The sequence below is a fragment of the Hakea prostrata genome, chromosome 11 (genome assembly GCF_041222555.1).
Source record: "Hakea prostrata isolate BN-2017 chromosome 11, UWA_Hpros_2, whole genome shotgun sequence".
NCBI classification, from domain to species: domain Eukaryota; kingdom Viridiplantae; phylum Streptophyta; class Magnoliopsida; order Proteales; family Proteaceae; genus Hakea; species Hakea prostrata.
Window position 1 is genome coordinate 8,066,227 of NC_142610.1, and position 11,226 is coordinate 8,077,452.

At 39.5% G+C, this 11,226-nt stretch overlaps 1 protein-coding gene across 1 annotated transcript; it reads right to left on the reverse strand.

The window, feature by feature from the left end:
* Positions 1–1,090: 1,090 nt before the first annotated feature.
* On the reverse strand, positions 1,091–4,205 carry LOC148999883 (myosin-binding protein 7-like). The gene is made up of 3 exons (XM_089140413.1): positions 3,823–4,205; positions 1,823–3,204; positions 1,091–1,639 (listed from the first exon to the last, which is right to left on the reverse strand). Exon 2 carries the CDS (start codon positions 3,138–3,140, stop codon positions 2,394–2,396), a length of 747 nt encoding a protein of 248 aa, XP_088996539.1. The 5' UTR covers positions 3,141–3,204; positions 3,823–4,205; the 3' UTR covers positions 1,091–1,639; positions 1,823–2,393.
* Between the last annotated feature and the right edge of the window lie 7,021 nt (positions 4,206–11,226).

Consider the following 11,226-nt stretch of genomic DNA (forward strand, 5'->3'; position numbering starts at 1 on the left):
ACTTAAAGAGTGTAAAATAGTATCATATCCATAATGTAACGGTATAATATGATACATTTTTAGTACTAAATATGGAAAAATGGAATGGTTATGGGGTATTAAATGGTATAATACAGTTTTAATATAAAAACAGTACAAAAGTGGTATGAATACAATATGTATGGTCTTGGTATGTGAATGGTGCGATACGATTTTGGTATGAAAAATGGTATTATATGGTATAATTCATTATGTCAATATGACACCCGAAAATGGCACCATACCGTAATGGACTCAAAATCTGTCTTGAAAATCGTATTGTAAAATAAGAATGGTTTCTGGGGGATTTCAACCTTTAGAAATATCAGTTCCACACTGGTACTCAACTTTTGCTTTGATATCTCTAATAATTCATTGATACCAACAAAGCATGGCTTAGTTGGCAATGAACAATGCTTCCCAGTGGAGAGGATCAGGATGTGATCCTCTTTGATGGAATATATAATAGTCCCCACCCCCTATTGCCAATAAGTTAAGATATAGCAAATCCCCACTAATAATTCATCAATAGATCTTTTCATTTCTTAATATTTAGAAGGTCTTTTTCCCTCCTAATTTGGATAACCATCTTGCAAAGTGCCATTTAGCAATGCTCCCAATTGAATCCCCTTGAGATTCTTTGCTATCCATCTTGCCTCAAAAAGAATTTCCACCCTAGGCTTTCCGAAAGGGGGAACACAACATATATCTCTGTATTCTAATTTCTTAATTAGAAGAGTACTCGAAAAATACGCGGCTTTATTTCCGACCCCTGCCCAACAGAAGATATAGTATGGAGCAACCAATACCACGCATTTTCAAATCTGATCATTTGTAAGAACAATATCCACCAAACATCTCCAAAATTGATGCCAAATGTCTAGGAATACAGTTAGTATACCTCTTCCCAGTCTACCTCTAGGAGTGAAGCTCTAGCAGTATTCCAACTATTTTTGTAGAGAATGACACCAAAGGGAAGGCCAGGCCATACAAATGATGGAATCATCAATAGATGACCTAGCTGCTCCTAAAGCTAGACTAACATCAGATGAAGTGTGAGGCCCAGGACCCAATTCTCTATCAGGATTGGATTGCACCCATACCAATCTAGTAGGTCTAAGTAAAAATCTAATGGATCCTCCAAACCTATTAAGAAGAACCCTTGTAGCTAAGGTTCCAAAATAGAGAACAATGGTGAATCCACTCCTAATAATCTGTTGAATAAAAGGTTCCACACAATCCTGATACTTCAGCATCTTCTTATTAGAGTTTGTCTGCCCTGTTTTCTGAAACAATTCTTCCTCAGTTGGATCACATCAAACATAAACTCCTTCAAGAAGCATAATTGATCAATGATAAAGTATAACATGTACAATTTGCAATTTTCAGTTTAACAAAATGAGGGACAAAAACCAAACATTCAATTCATAATCAGTCATATGCATGCAACTTCTTCTAATTCAAAGTTTTCTTCTATGGTTCTCTTTAATACAATGGTTGGAAGCTTTTCCAACACTGTTGCTCTTACCTATCGGAAAGCAATAATAGATGGAGATCTGGAAATTCCCTATGATGAGGTATAGGTTTGATGACAGGACTAGAGTGAACAGCAAAGCACTTTCTGCAAACACAGTGAGCAATGTCATTAGAATTCAAAGTCGAGGTCATACCCCATAGCCTTTAATCAGTACTGAAATTCTCCATCAAATCCATGCCAAACTGTATAAATTTAATTTAAATCAAAACAAGAGTGTGAGTTAACTAATGGCATTTGATATTGAAGAATATTTGAAATTCAATGTACCTCAATGAAAGACAACTGCTGAGACTCATCTTGTGATGGGAACTTCTTAGTTTTTAAATTATCTATGTCAAATTGTATTGCCTTAAGCTGCTCATCAATCTCCCTCAACAATCTTAATTGCTCTTCACCTCTGTTATGGGCTTCTTGCTTTATAATTCTTCCATCATCCTCAAGTAACTCTAGTCTTCTCTTAAGCTGCTTAACCTCAGATTGAGATGGATCAGAAAGAGGTGAATGAGAATCAGCAGCGAGTTCCTCTCTTGGTTTAGGCAGCAATTTCTCACGATATGACAAGACTTTCTTTATCCACTCATCTTTCTCTTTGAAATAGTATTCAGATGTCTCAGGTGGGAGTGAATGCTGCTTCCAGATCCTGGTCTGACCTTGGAAGATCAACTTCTTTTGTTCTTGTTTCTGTGATACACAAAATTCATTATTTTCATAACCATGCACAGCCATCGAATGGATTGAGCTCCTCATGATTGTTTCACTTTCTAGACATGGATTAATAGAGGCATTAAATCCCAGAAAGCCATCAGAATCTTTAACCTCAGAAGTCAAATGTGAAGGTCTACTCGTCATAGTCCATTTTAAGTTTTGTGGCACTTCTCATTGGATTAAGTGGCAGGATTCTGCTCCCTGCTGCACTCAATGAACAAGTCCTTGATATACCCATCAATGTTGAAGATGCTGCCATGGTCAAGGAATTTCTTGAAATCAAGTTGGAATCTGCACTTTCTACAACTCTTCTATTTGATAACTCATTAACTAGTTCATCCAACCTCTTGATTTGTTCACGATATGAATTACAGTCACCAACTGCAGATGCCTCAGACATCACCTGCAATTCCTGCAGTGCAATTGATGACCCTTCATCTTCGAGTGGAGCTGGAGGAAGAGAATTGTACCGCCTCATAATTCTTTGACCTTCATTTCTTGGTAGATACTGATTGTCTTGGAATTTCGGTTTCCCAATAAACAGATCGGTAAAACCCAAGCTTAGTAATTTATATCTGTATGCCTGCATTTGGAACAAAAGAGAAGCAATTTCCATTTCTTTTGAATACATTAGATCTTCAAAAACAGACAGACATTCCTCAGCATGATGCATCTTCTCTTCTACCATTCTCTTGTATTGACTAGCTTCCATCTTCTCTGCAGCCTTTTCTTCTTGCAGACGCAAAATCATGGACAGAGCTTCAGTTGCTGCTGTGGCTGAGGATTCTCTCTCCTCTTCAAGTTCCTGATAGACTTTTTGCAGGAGTTGTTGCTGAGTTTGAAGTGTTTCTTTTACAGCAGAAGCCTTGCCTTCAGCCATTGGCAAAGATTCCAACAGTAGGACACCCACTCAGTTTGATGAAGTATCCAATCTCAAGGTTAACCTGATCAAAAATATAGTTTCTGATCCATGTAAGAACACCCCTTATTCATGTGAACATCAAAAGACACCAAGAAACAAAACAAATTCGCAAAAGCAACACAAAGATTCAACGTGGTTCAACAACAATTTGATGTGCTACATTCACAATCAAAGTCGAAGATCATTTGCTTAAGAACTCTGCCAGAACAATCTTAACGCGAACAATACTCAAGTCTATTTCACATTCTTGCTTTAACAACATGACAATAAGAAAAGGTTAATACTCCTTTGTCAGCCTAAACCCTTCATTACCATCACATTTATAGTTAAATTTCCCCTTCAGATCGCCATAGAAAAATGTCAAACTGGGGCAAAATTTGAAATGTATATGAGAATTCAAAACAACCAACAACACCTAAACAAAGTAAACTTATATTTCTAATGAAACAAACTATTGATAAGTTTGAATACCTTGGAAGCAGAATTCCAGGGTGCGTCTACAAGGAAACTTAAGAAATAAATAAAACAGAAAGGGAACAAGAAAATATAGCCTTCAAGCTTAAGGAATGAAAATCCTTCATAAACATCATAAACATGCAGAAACAGGCGAAGAAATTTTGAAGATAAATGTAGAGATTACCTGATAGGTTGGCTGACAGATCCAAATTGATCCCTTAGATCAGATTGAGAAAACAGGAGGTTGTAATGGTTGACTCAAGTCTCTGAGGATTTCGAAATCAAGGCCTCCAGAAGTAACATTTCTCAGTCAGGAAACCCAACTTTAGAGCTGAAGTAGATCAATCAAGCAATGTCTTCTCAATTCACCCAGATTGAAAATACTCAATATTCAATTTATAGGAAGAAAACCCACTTCCTGGTTCATCGATTTTACAAATTTAAAACCTGAAAATGTCGGTGAAATCAACTAATAAACGAACAAACTAACACGGAAATCAAAATTTTCTTCCTAGAAAAGCCAAATGTATCTGACAAACAAAACAAAACTTTTTACAGGAATTTCCAAATCCCTTTCCAAGGTCAACACAGGAGTGAGTGACAACGAAGGCTTGGATTTAAAAGGATAAAAAAAATCAAAATAAGTTATTATTTTTTGCCATCGTTACTCTCCTGAGTGGGAACCGATCGAAAAATCATTGGGAGCTGAAACCGTCCACTTCTTATTACAAGAAGAAAAAAACAGAAAAAAAGGAATATGGAACCGTTCATCACCATAATCAAGGGTCACACGTGACTGATTTGGTTTCTTGAATGAGTTGACCTTGATGTCAGATAGTGATCGCTAGATCTTCTGTTTAACCTATGGCCCACAACATTAACTGTAAATCAACGGTTTTCGGTAAGTATTGATGGATTTGATAATTAAAAAAAAATCTGATTCGGATGATCCTCATATCAAAAAAAAATCCGATTTGAAATTCCTATGACGAATAGATTATTTACCAAAAACATTTTTGAAAATTAATCATGTCAAGGATCCAGCTATTGGTTGAAAATGTATCTTTTTATGCTGGTAGAGGATGCAGACTTACTTAATTTGCTCATAACCTTTTTAGGTTATTATTTTTTGATCCATTATATTAACCCAAAAAAAAAAAAAAAGCTGATCCATTAATTGTTCGATTAAACATTACCTTGCTAGATTTACAATTTTTTCCAGAAAAGTATCAAGATTGACTGTCATCTTGTTCGTTAGGAATTAGAACTCGTCTCATTTGTTTTGTTAAGATTTAGTACTAAATCTTAAGTGTCGGATTTATTCAGTTGAAATCTCGAGATCATTTTCAGGACTTGCTTGACAAGTTGGGCATTTGAAATTTAAGCACACCAACTTTAGGGGAAGTCCATGAATAACTCGCTGAACATACCTAGCTCAATAACTGGACAAGATACAAATTTCACCAACTCCCATCCATATCACTCCACCTTGTCTTCTTAATCCATTCCATGTTGATTGTACATACCATAGATAATAATTCCTTTTATTGTATAAACACTAAATATTTACCACACAAGCTGCAATGTAGAATCCAAAAAAATTTTTTTTTTTGGGAAAAAAGGAGGGGGGGGGGGGGGGGGGGGAATTCTTCAATCACTCATAAGGTACAAAGCCAAACCTACAAAGTGGAGAGGAGAGGTTTATTGTCCAATACCATTTTCTTTGTGAAAGCAAGTTAGGGAGCTACACTAGAGAAAATGTGAAATGAGTGAAACTTACATTTACAAAGGCTAGTGAGATCATTTCATACACGGAAGGAGATAATTGCTTGCTCTTAATTATTTTGGAGTCATTTGATAGCTTACTGGAAAATAGTTTCTGGTGTTTCTTGCTTCGAGGAACCAAAAAAAATTACAAAAAACTATTTGATAACATTTTTTTTGTTTCTTTTTGCAATATAAATTGAAATTTATGAAAATTTATGCGTTGAAGACACTTTTGACAATATATTTTCAAAACCAAAAGTTGGATACAGACTATATTTAAATAAAATAGCTCTATAAAATGATTATTCATGGAATTTAGCATATTTAACATAAGAATCCTACTAAAATCCACTCATATTGCAATAAAACTCTTTCATTAGTTGCTTTTTCAATCCTAACCATAGGAATTATTCAGTTCTTTATATTATCTATCTCCAGTTACGAAAGTTATTCATCTTTTGTATATTCAGTAAAACCATAACCCTTTCATAAACCTTTCCTTTATGAAAGGGTTTCCTATTCTTCACTTTCAATAAAATAGTTATAGCAATAAAATACTTGTTGATACTATTTCTACTCCTGGAAGTCTGTTTTATCAAACATCTACACAAGTACTTTTGCTGCTAGAAACACTAAAATTGCTTCTGGCATTTCTTGAAGCAATAAAAAAATAATAATAATAATAATAAAAATAAAAAGAGGAAAAGAACTTGATGAATTATCAAATGGGTCATTAACCAATGCTTTCTCATAGATCTTATAGAAGAATCATTTCCAAACCTATTAAGGAGTCATGAATGATTTCTATTAATTAATATACATTCCCGAGAGTCCCTGGAAAGGGTTCTTTTTTTTTTGGGTGCCGGGGGGGGGGGGGGGTTTGTGAAGCAAACATCATTCATTAGAATGCAAAGGAAAATACAAGTATAATTGCATGTGAAAACAAGTTGGTTATAGATATAGATATCTATAGTACCAAAAGATAAAAATATCTCATATCAAAATAGATATTAACTTATAATAAAGTGGGGGTGGGATGCATAGTACCATGTCCCATTGCAGAGTTAGATTGGAAGAGTAATCACTGGTGCAGAAGGTTCAAGTAAGTTGAGTCTTCGGTGTGCAAGGGAATAGGTAGGAAACCCACTGACCTCGAGATGGCCTGAAAACCATGTCTTCTCCGACGCTGTTCCACCCCCCCCCCCCGCGGCCTTCTCCCACCTCCATCATCTCTCCTCCTCTTCCCCCTCCTAAACCTTGGAACACCTTGTTCACAAATCAAAGTCCCTTTGCAAACAACCTAAACCTTTCTTTCGTCCCTCCCGTCTCCCAAAACCTTGTCCCTCTTGCTCATTGCCCCTCTGGCCTCCCTGCTCTTGGTATTAACCGATGGAAATCAGCCATCATTAGCCAATTCCTAGGCCATGTTCCCCCTCTCAACATCCTCAAGTCCTCCCTTGCCAAACAATGAACATCAATTGGGCTTATGCATACTTACTTGCTAGAGTCTGGAATTTTTCTGTTCAACTTCTCTTCTCTAGATTGTCAAGCGCATGCCTTGGATGGATCTCCTTGATTTGTTGGAAAGTCCCATAATTTCATCAAACCTTGGTCTCCTTCCTCTACTCTCCACAGGGTCAACTTCAACACTCTTCCCTTGTGGACTAGCCTCCCCGGCCTGCCTCTTGAATTCTAGAATAGTGATTGTCTCAGTCTAATTGGATTTGCAATGGGTAATCCCCTGCCCACTGACATTAAAACCCTTAAGATGGAAAGACTCTCATATTCTTGCCTATATGTGGATTTCCTTGCTTTCAAGCCTCTTCTTGCAACTGTCTCCATCGCTAACGATAGTGGACTAATGAACGAACAAGTTATCATATATGACTAGGTTCCCCTATGTTGCGACCTCTGCTCTTCATTTGGACATGAAGCAATCTCTTGTTCAACTACTGTTTCAGCTCCAACTAGTTCATACATTCATAAGCAAAGCCTTGAATTTCAAGCTATTTCTACAACTTTTCCCATCAACTCATCGCCTCCAACTTAGAAGATGGCCCTGATTTCTGACACCCCTCAAAGTACTATAGATTTTCTCAAAAAAAATCACTGTTCAGAAGAGCCCAACTACCACTTCCACTACTGCTGCCACCGAAAGAGTGGAAGCCTCAAAACCTTCTCTTACAAACATCTATTGGAGGAATAGAAGACGACCAAAAAATCCATCACCAATAGCCAGCTATTCTCCCCAAGTTTTGCAAGTCCGTATTATTACTACTATTGTTGCACCTGTTTGCGATTCTCTCAGCATAGGTCTCCTCCCTGCAAGCCAGGAAGCTACCTTTGCTGTCATCGAAGCTTTGAATGGTTCCATCACCTTAGACGCTGCTCCCAAAGCACTTGAAAACACGCTATCCTCTGCTTGATTGCCTAATATGCTATTGCCTGAAAAGGATCTCTCCATCCTTACCAACCTTGAAACCACAAGCTTGTTGACCAACCTCTCTGCGAAGGTCTCCATCATCCCAAAATCATCACCTCAGGCTTTCCTTTTTACCTCGACCAATTGTTTAACCAAAAAAACCTTTTTAACCCACACCCCATTGATCGAAATACCCTTATTACCCCCTTCCTACTTCAAACCAATCACCCAACCAAAATATAACCAAGCCCTTAACCCGTTGGCCAAAGCCCATCTCTCAAGCTTCTCCTCCTTTTGGCCCAAAACCACTATCCCTTTTTAGGCCCATCTCTTATGGGCCTAGCTTTCACTTAATACTTAAGCCTTCTCATACTTCAATTCATCGGCCTTTTCAAATCACCAACCATTTTAACCCCTTAAAACCCATTTCCCCTACCCAATCTAATACCTCCGTTAATAACCCCTAACAACATCCTTCTAACCCATTACGTCATCCCACCTGGGCCAAAAAATCACCTCCAAGCCCATGTCCACTGTCCCTACATCCCTGCACCCATCTAGCCCAAACCTCCTTATTCTTGAACTAGACCTCCTCACTACACCCTAGAATTCCTTTATCAACAAAGAGCCTCTTTCCCCATCTTCTGGCTCCTCTATTAATCCAAACCTTTTTGAAACTCCATCTCCCCTTAGCTCCCCCCGTGTGAGAATCCCCTATTCACCCGCTTGTCCGCAATTGCCATCTTCCCCACCTCTTGCCCCACGCCCACTAGCTACAAGGATGCCCCCACCCCTTTTGTTCCAAATGTCTGACTTCTTTATTTGGAATGTCAAGGGCCTCAACTCTCTTGCAAAACAAGCTGAGGTTAGAAATACCATCAAGACAATAGAAGTCTCTCTTTGTGCCATTCTTGAGACCCATGTCCATATAGAGAATTCCCATCGGATTGCCCAGTCTATAACCCCCTCTTGGTCCTTTCTCTCTAACTCCTCTTCCTCTCTAAATGGTCACATCTAGATTCCTGAGACTCTAGATTCCAAATTACTCACCTTAGATCCTCCCCCCCAGCTCATGCATCTTAGTATCCTAGCCAATCACTCCCCCCCCCCTCCCATTTCTCCTCACTATCATTTATGGTTTCACTTATTAGTCAATTGCTAGTTTGGGGTTTTCGAGCTATTCTATTTACTTAAGAATAGTAAGGGTGCACCATTTGCTAGCTTCAAAGTGCTAGTTGTAGTGCGCTGCTTTCAACCGTGCCGTTGATTGCATTCGGGAGGATATCCAATCTATCTCCACCTCCGATCCTAATCTCCCTTGGAGTATGGGGGGGGGGGGACTTCAATACCATCCTGTATTCCCATGAATGCTTTGGAGGATCCACTCCGGACCTGGTTGCAATTGGTGACTTCAACGCCTGCATTGATGACTGGATTTCCAACCTTCATTGGTCTAGCTTCCCCTCACTTGGCATAATTGTCGAGTGGCTCCTGCTAGAATCACCTCTAAGCTTAATTGCTCCCTCACTAATTCTTCTTGGCTCTCCTCCTTCCCTTCTTCCCATGCTTCTTTCTCTCACTCCATTCTTTCTGATCATTCCCCCTGTTTTGTCCATCTTTCCAGCCCTGTTTCCTTCGGACAAAAGCCTTTCAAATTCTTTGATATGTGAACTTCGAGCCCTTCTTTCATTCCTATAGTTCATGAAGCTTGGTATTGTCACTCTCTCCCTTTTATTGCCTTTTCCGCAAGCTTCACAATACTAAGGAAGCTCTTCACTCTTGGAACTCTTCCACTTTTGGCAATATCTCTTCTAGGGTCTCCTCCTGCAGCTCAAATCTTCAACATATTCAATCCTTGCTCCAAAATAATCCCACCAACCCCTCCCTTGTTGAAGATGAAAAAGCCCTCTCCTATAAGCTGTCTTCCCTCATCTCCTCTGAATAAAATTTTCTCCGTCAGGAAGCAAGAATCAAGTGGCTTGAGCTTGGAGACTCCAATTCTGCCTTTTTCATGGGTCTCTCAAGGCACAGAATAACTTCAACTCCATCTCGTCCCTCATCACTAATAATGGTACTTTGATTTCAGACCCCCCCCCCAACATTAAGGCCGAAATTGTCTCTCTCTTCTCAAACCTTCTTGTCCCCCTCCCTCCCTCCCCGTGCCCCCTCCCTCCCAATCTCATTAATAAATTCATTGATCCATCTATCATCTCCTCTCTGAGTGCTATCCCCTTCCTCGAAAGAGATCCTCCTCGCCATCTGTTTCCACAAGCCTAATAAGGCCCCATGTTTTGATGGCTTCAATATGAGTTTCTTCCTTGCTTCTTAGGAGTTCATTGAGAATGATATCGTTTGTGCCATCTGTAGCTTCTTCTTTAGCCCATCTTAGCTCTCATCCATCAACCAAACTTCCCTCCACCTCATTCTCAATAAGCAAGGTGCCACCTCTCTCTCCGATTTCAGCCCTATTTCCCTCTATAACCTCCTTTACAAATTCATCTCAAAAGTTCTAGCAAATAGGCTCAAAAAGGTTTTACCTTCCCTTGTGAGCTTGAACCAATCCACTTTTATCTTGAGCTGTAGTACATCACATAACATCCTTCTTTGCGTGAAAATCGTCCGCGGTTTTGATAGATCCGCTCTCTCTTCGGCAACTCTTCTAAAGGTAGATCTCCACAAAGCCTTTAACTCTATTCGTTGGGACTTCATTAGCAAGGTCCTCTCTTCCATGGGGTTCCCCTCCCCCATTCATCCACTGGATTGAAACCTATATCTCCTCTCGTTGCTTCTCCATCATCACCAACGGCTCCCCTCTTCCCTTCCTGGGTTGGCATTCGCAAGGTTGCCCCCTCTCCCCTACCTTTTTTCCTTAGCCTTGGAAGTCCTTTAGAATCCTCCACTCTAAAACTGATCATCTTCTCATTTCTTCCATCCCCAAGTGCAAATCCCTTAATCTTACCCATTTCACTTTTGCTAATGATTTCATGATCTTCTTTAGAGCGGATCATCTCTCCATCTCCTCCATCCTCATAGCCCTCTCGCAATTCAAATACCTCTTTGGCCTTCAGGTCAACCTCGAAAAGTCCACCCTCTTTCTCTCTAGTGTCCTTAATCATCTATGTGCATCCCTTCTCTAGTTCTTAGGCTTTAAGCCTGGCTCCTTTCCCTTTGTCTATCTAGGTCTCCTACTCATTCTTGGCAGACTCACCCACCACCACTGCCTCCCTAATGCTAGATCATATTCGTAAGAAGCTTCATCTCTGGAAGGGCAAGCCTTTGTCTTTTGCTGGCAGAGTGGTTCTCATCCGCCTCATTCTTGATAGACTCACCCACCACCACTGCCTCCCTATGCTAGATCATATTCGTAAGAAGTTTTAGCTCTGAAAGGGCAAGCTTCTG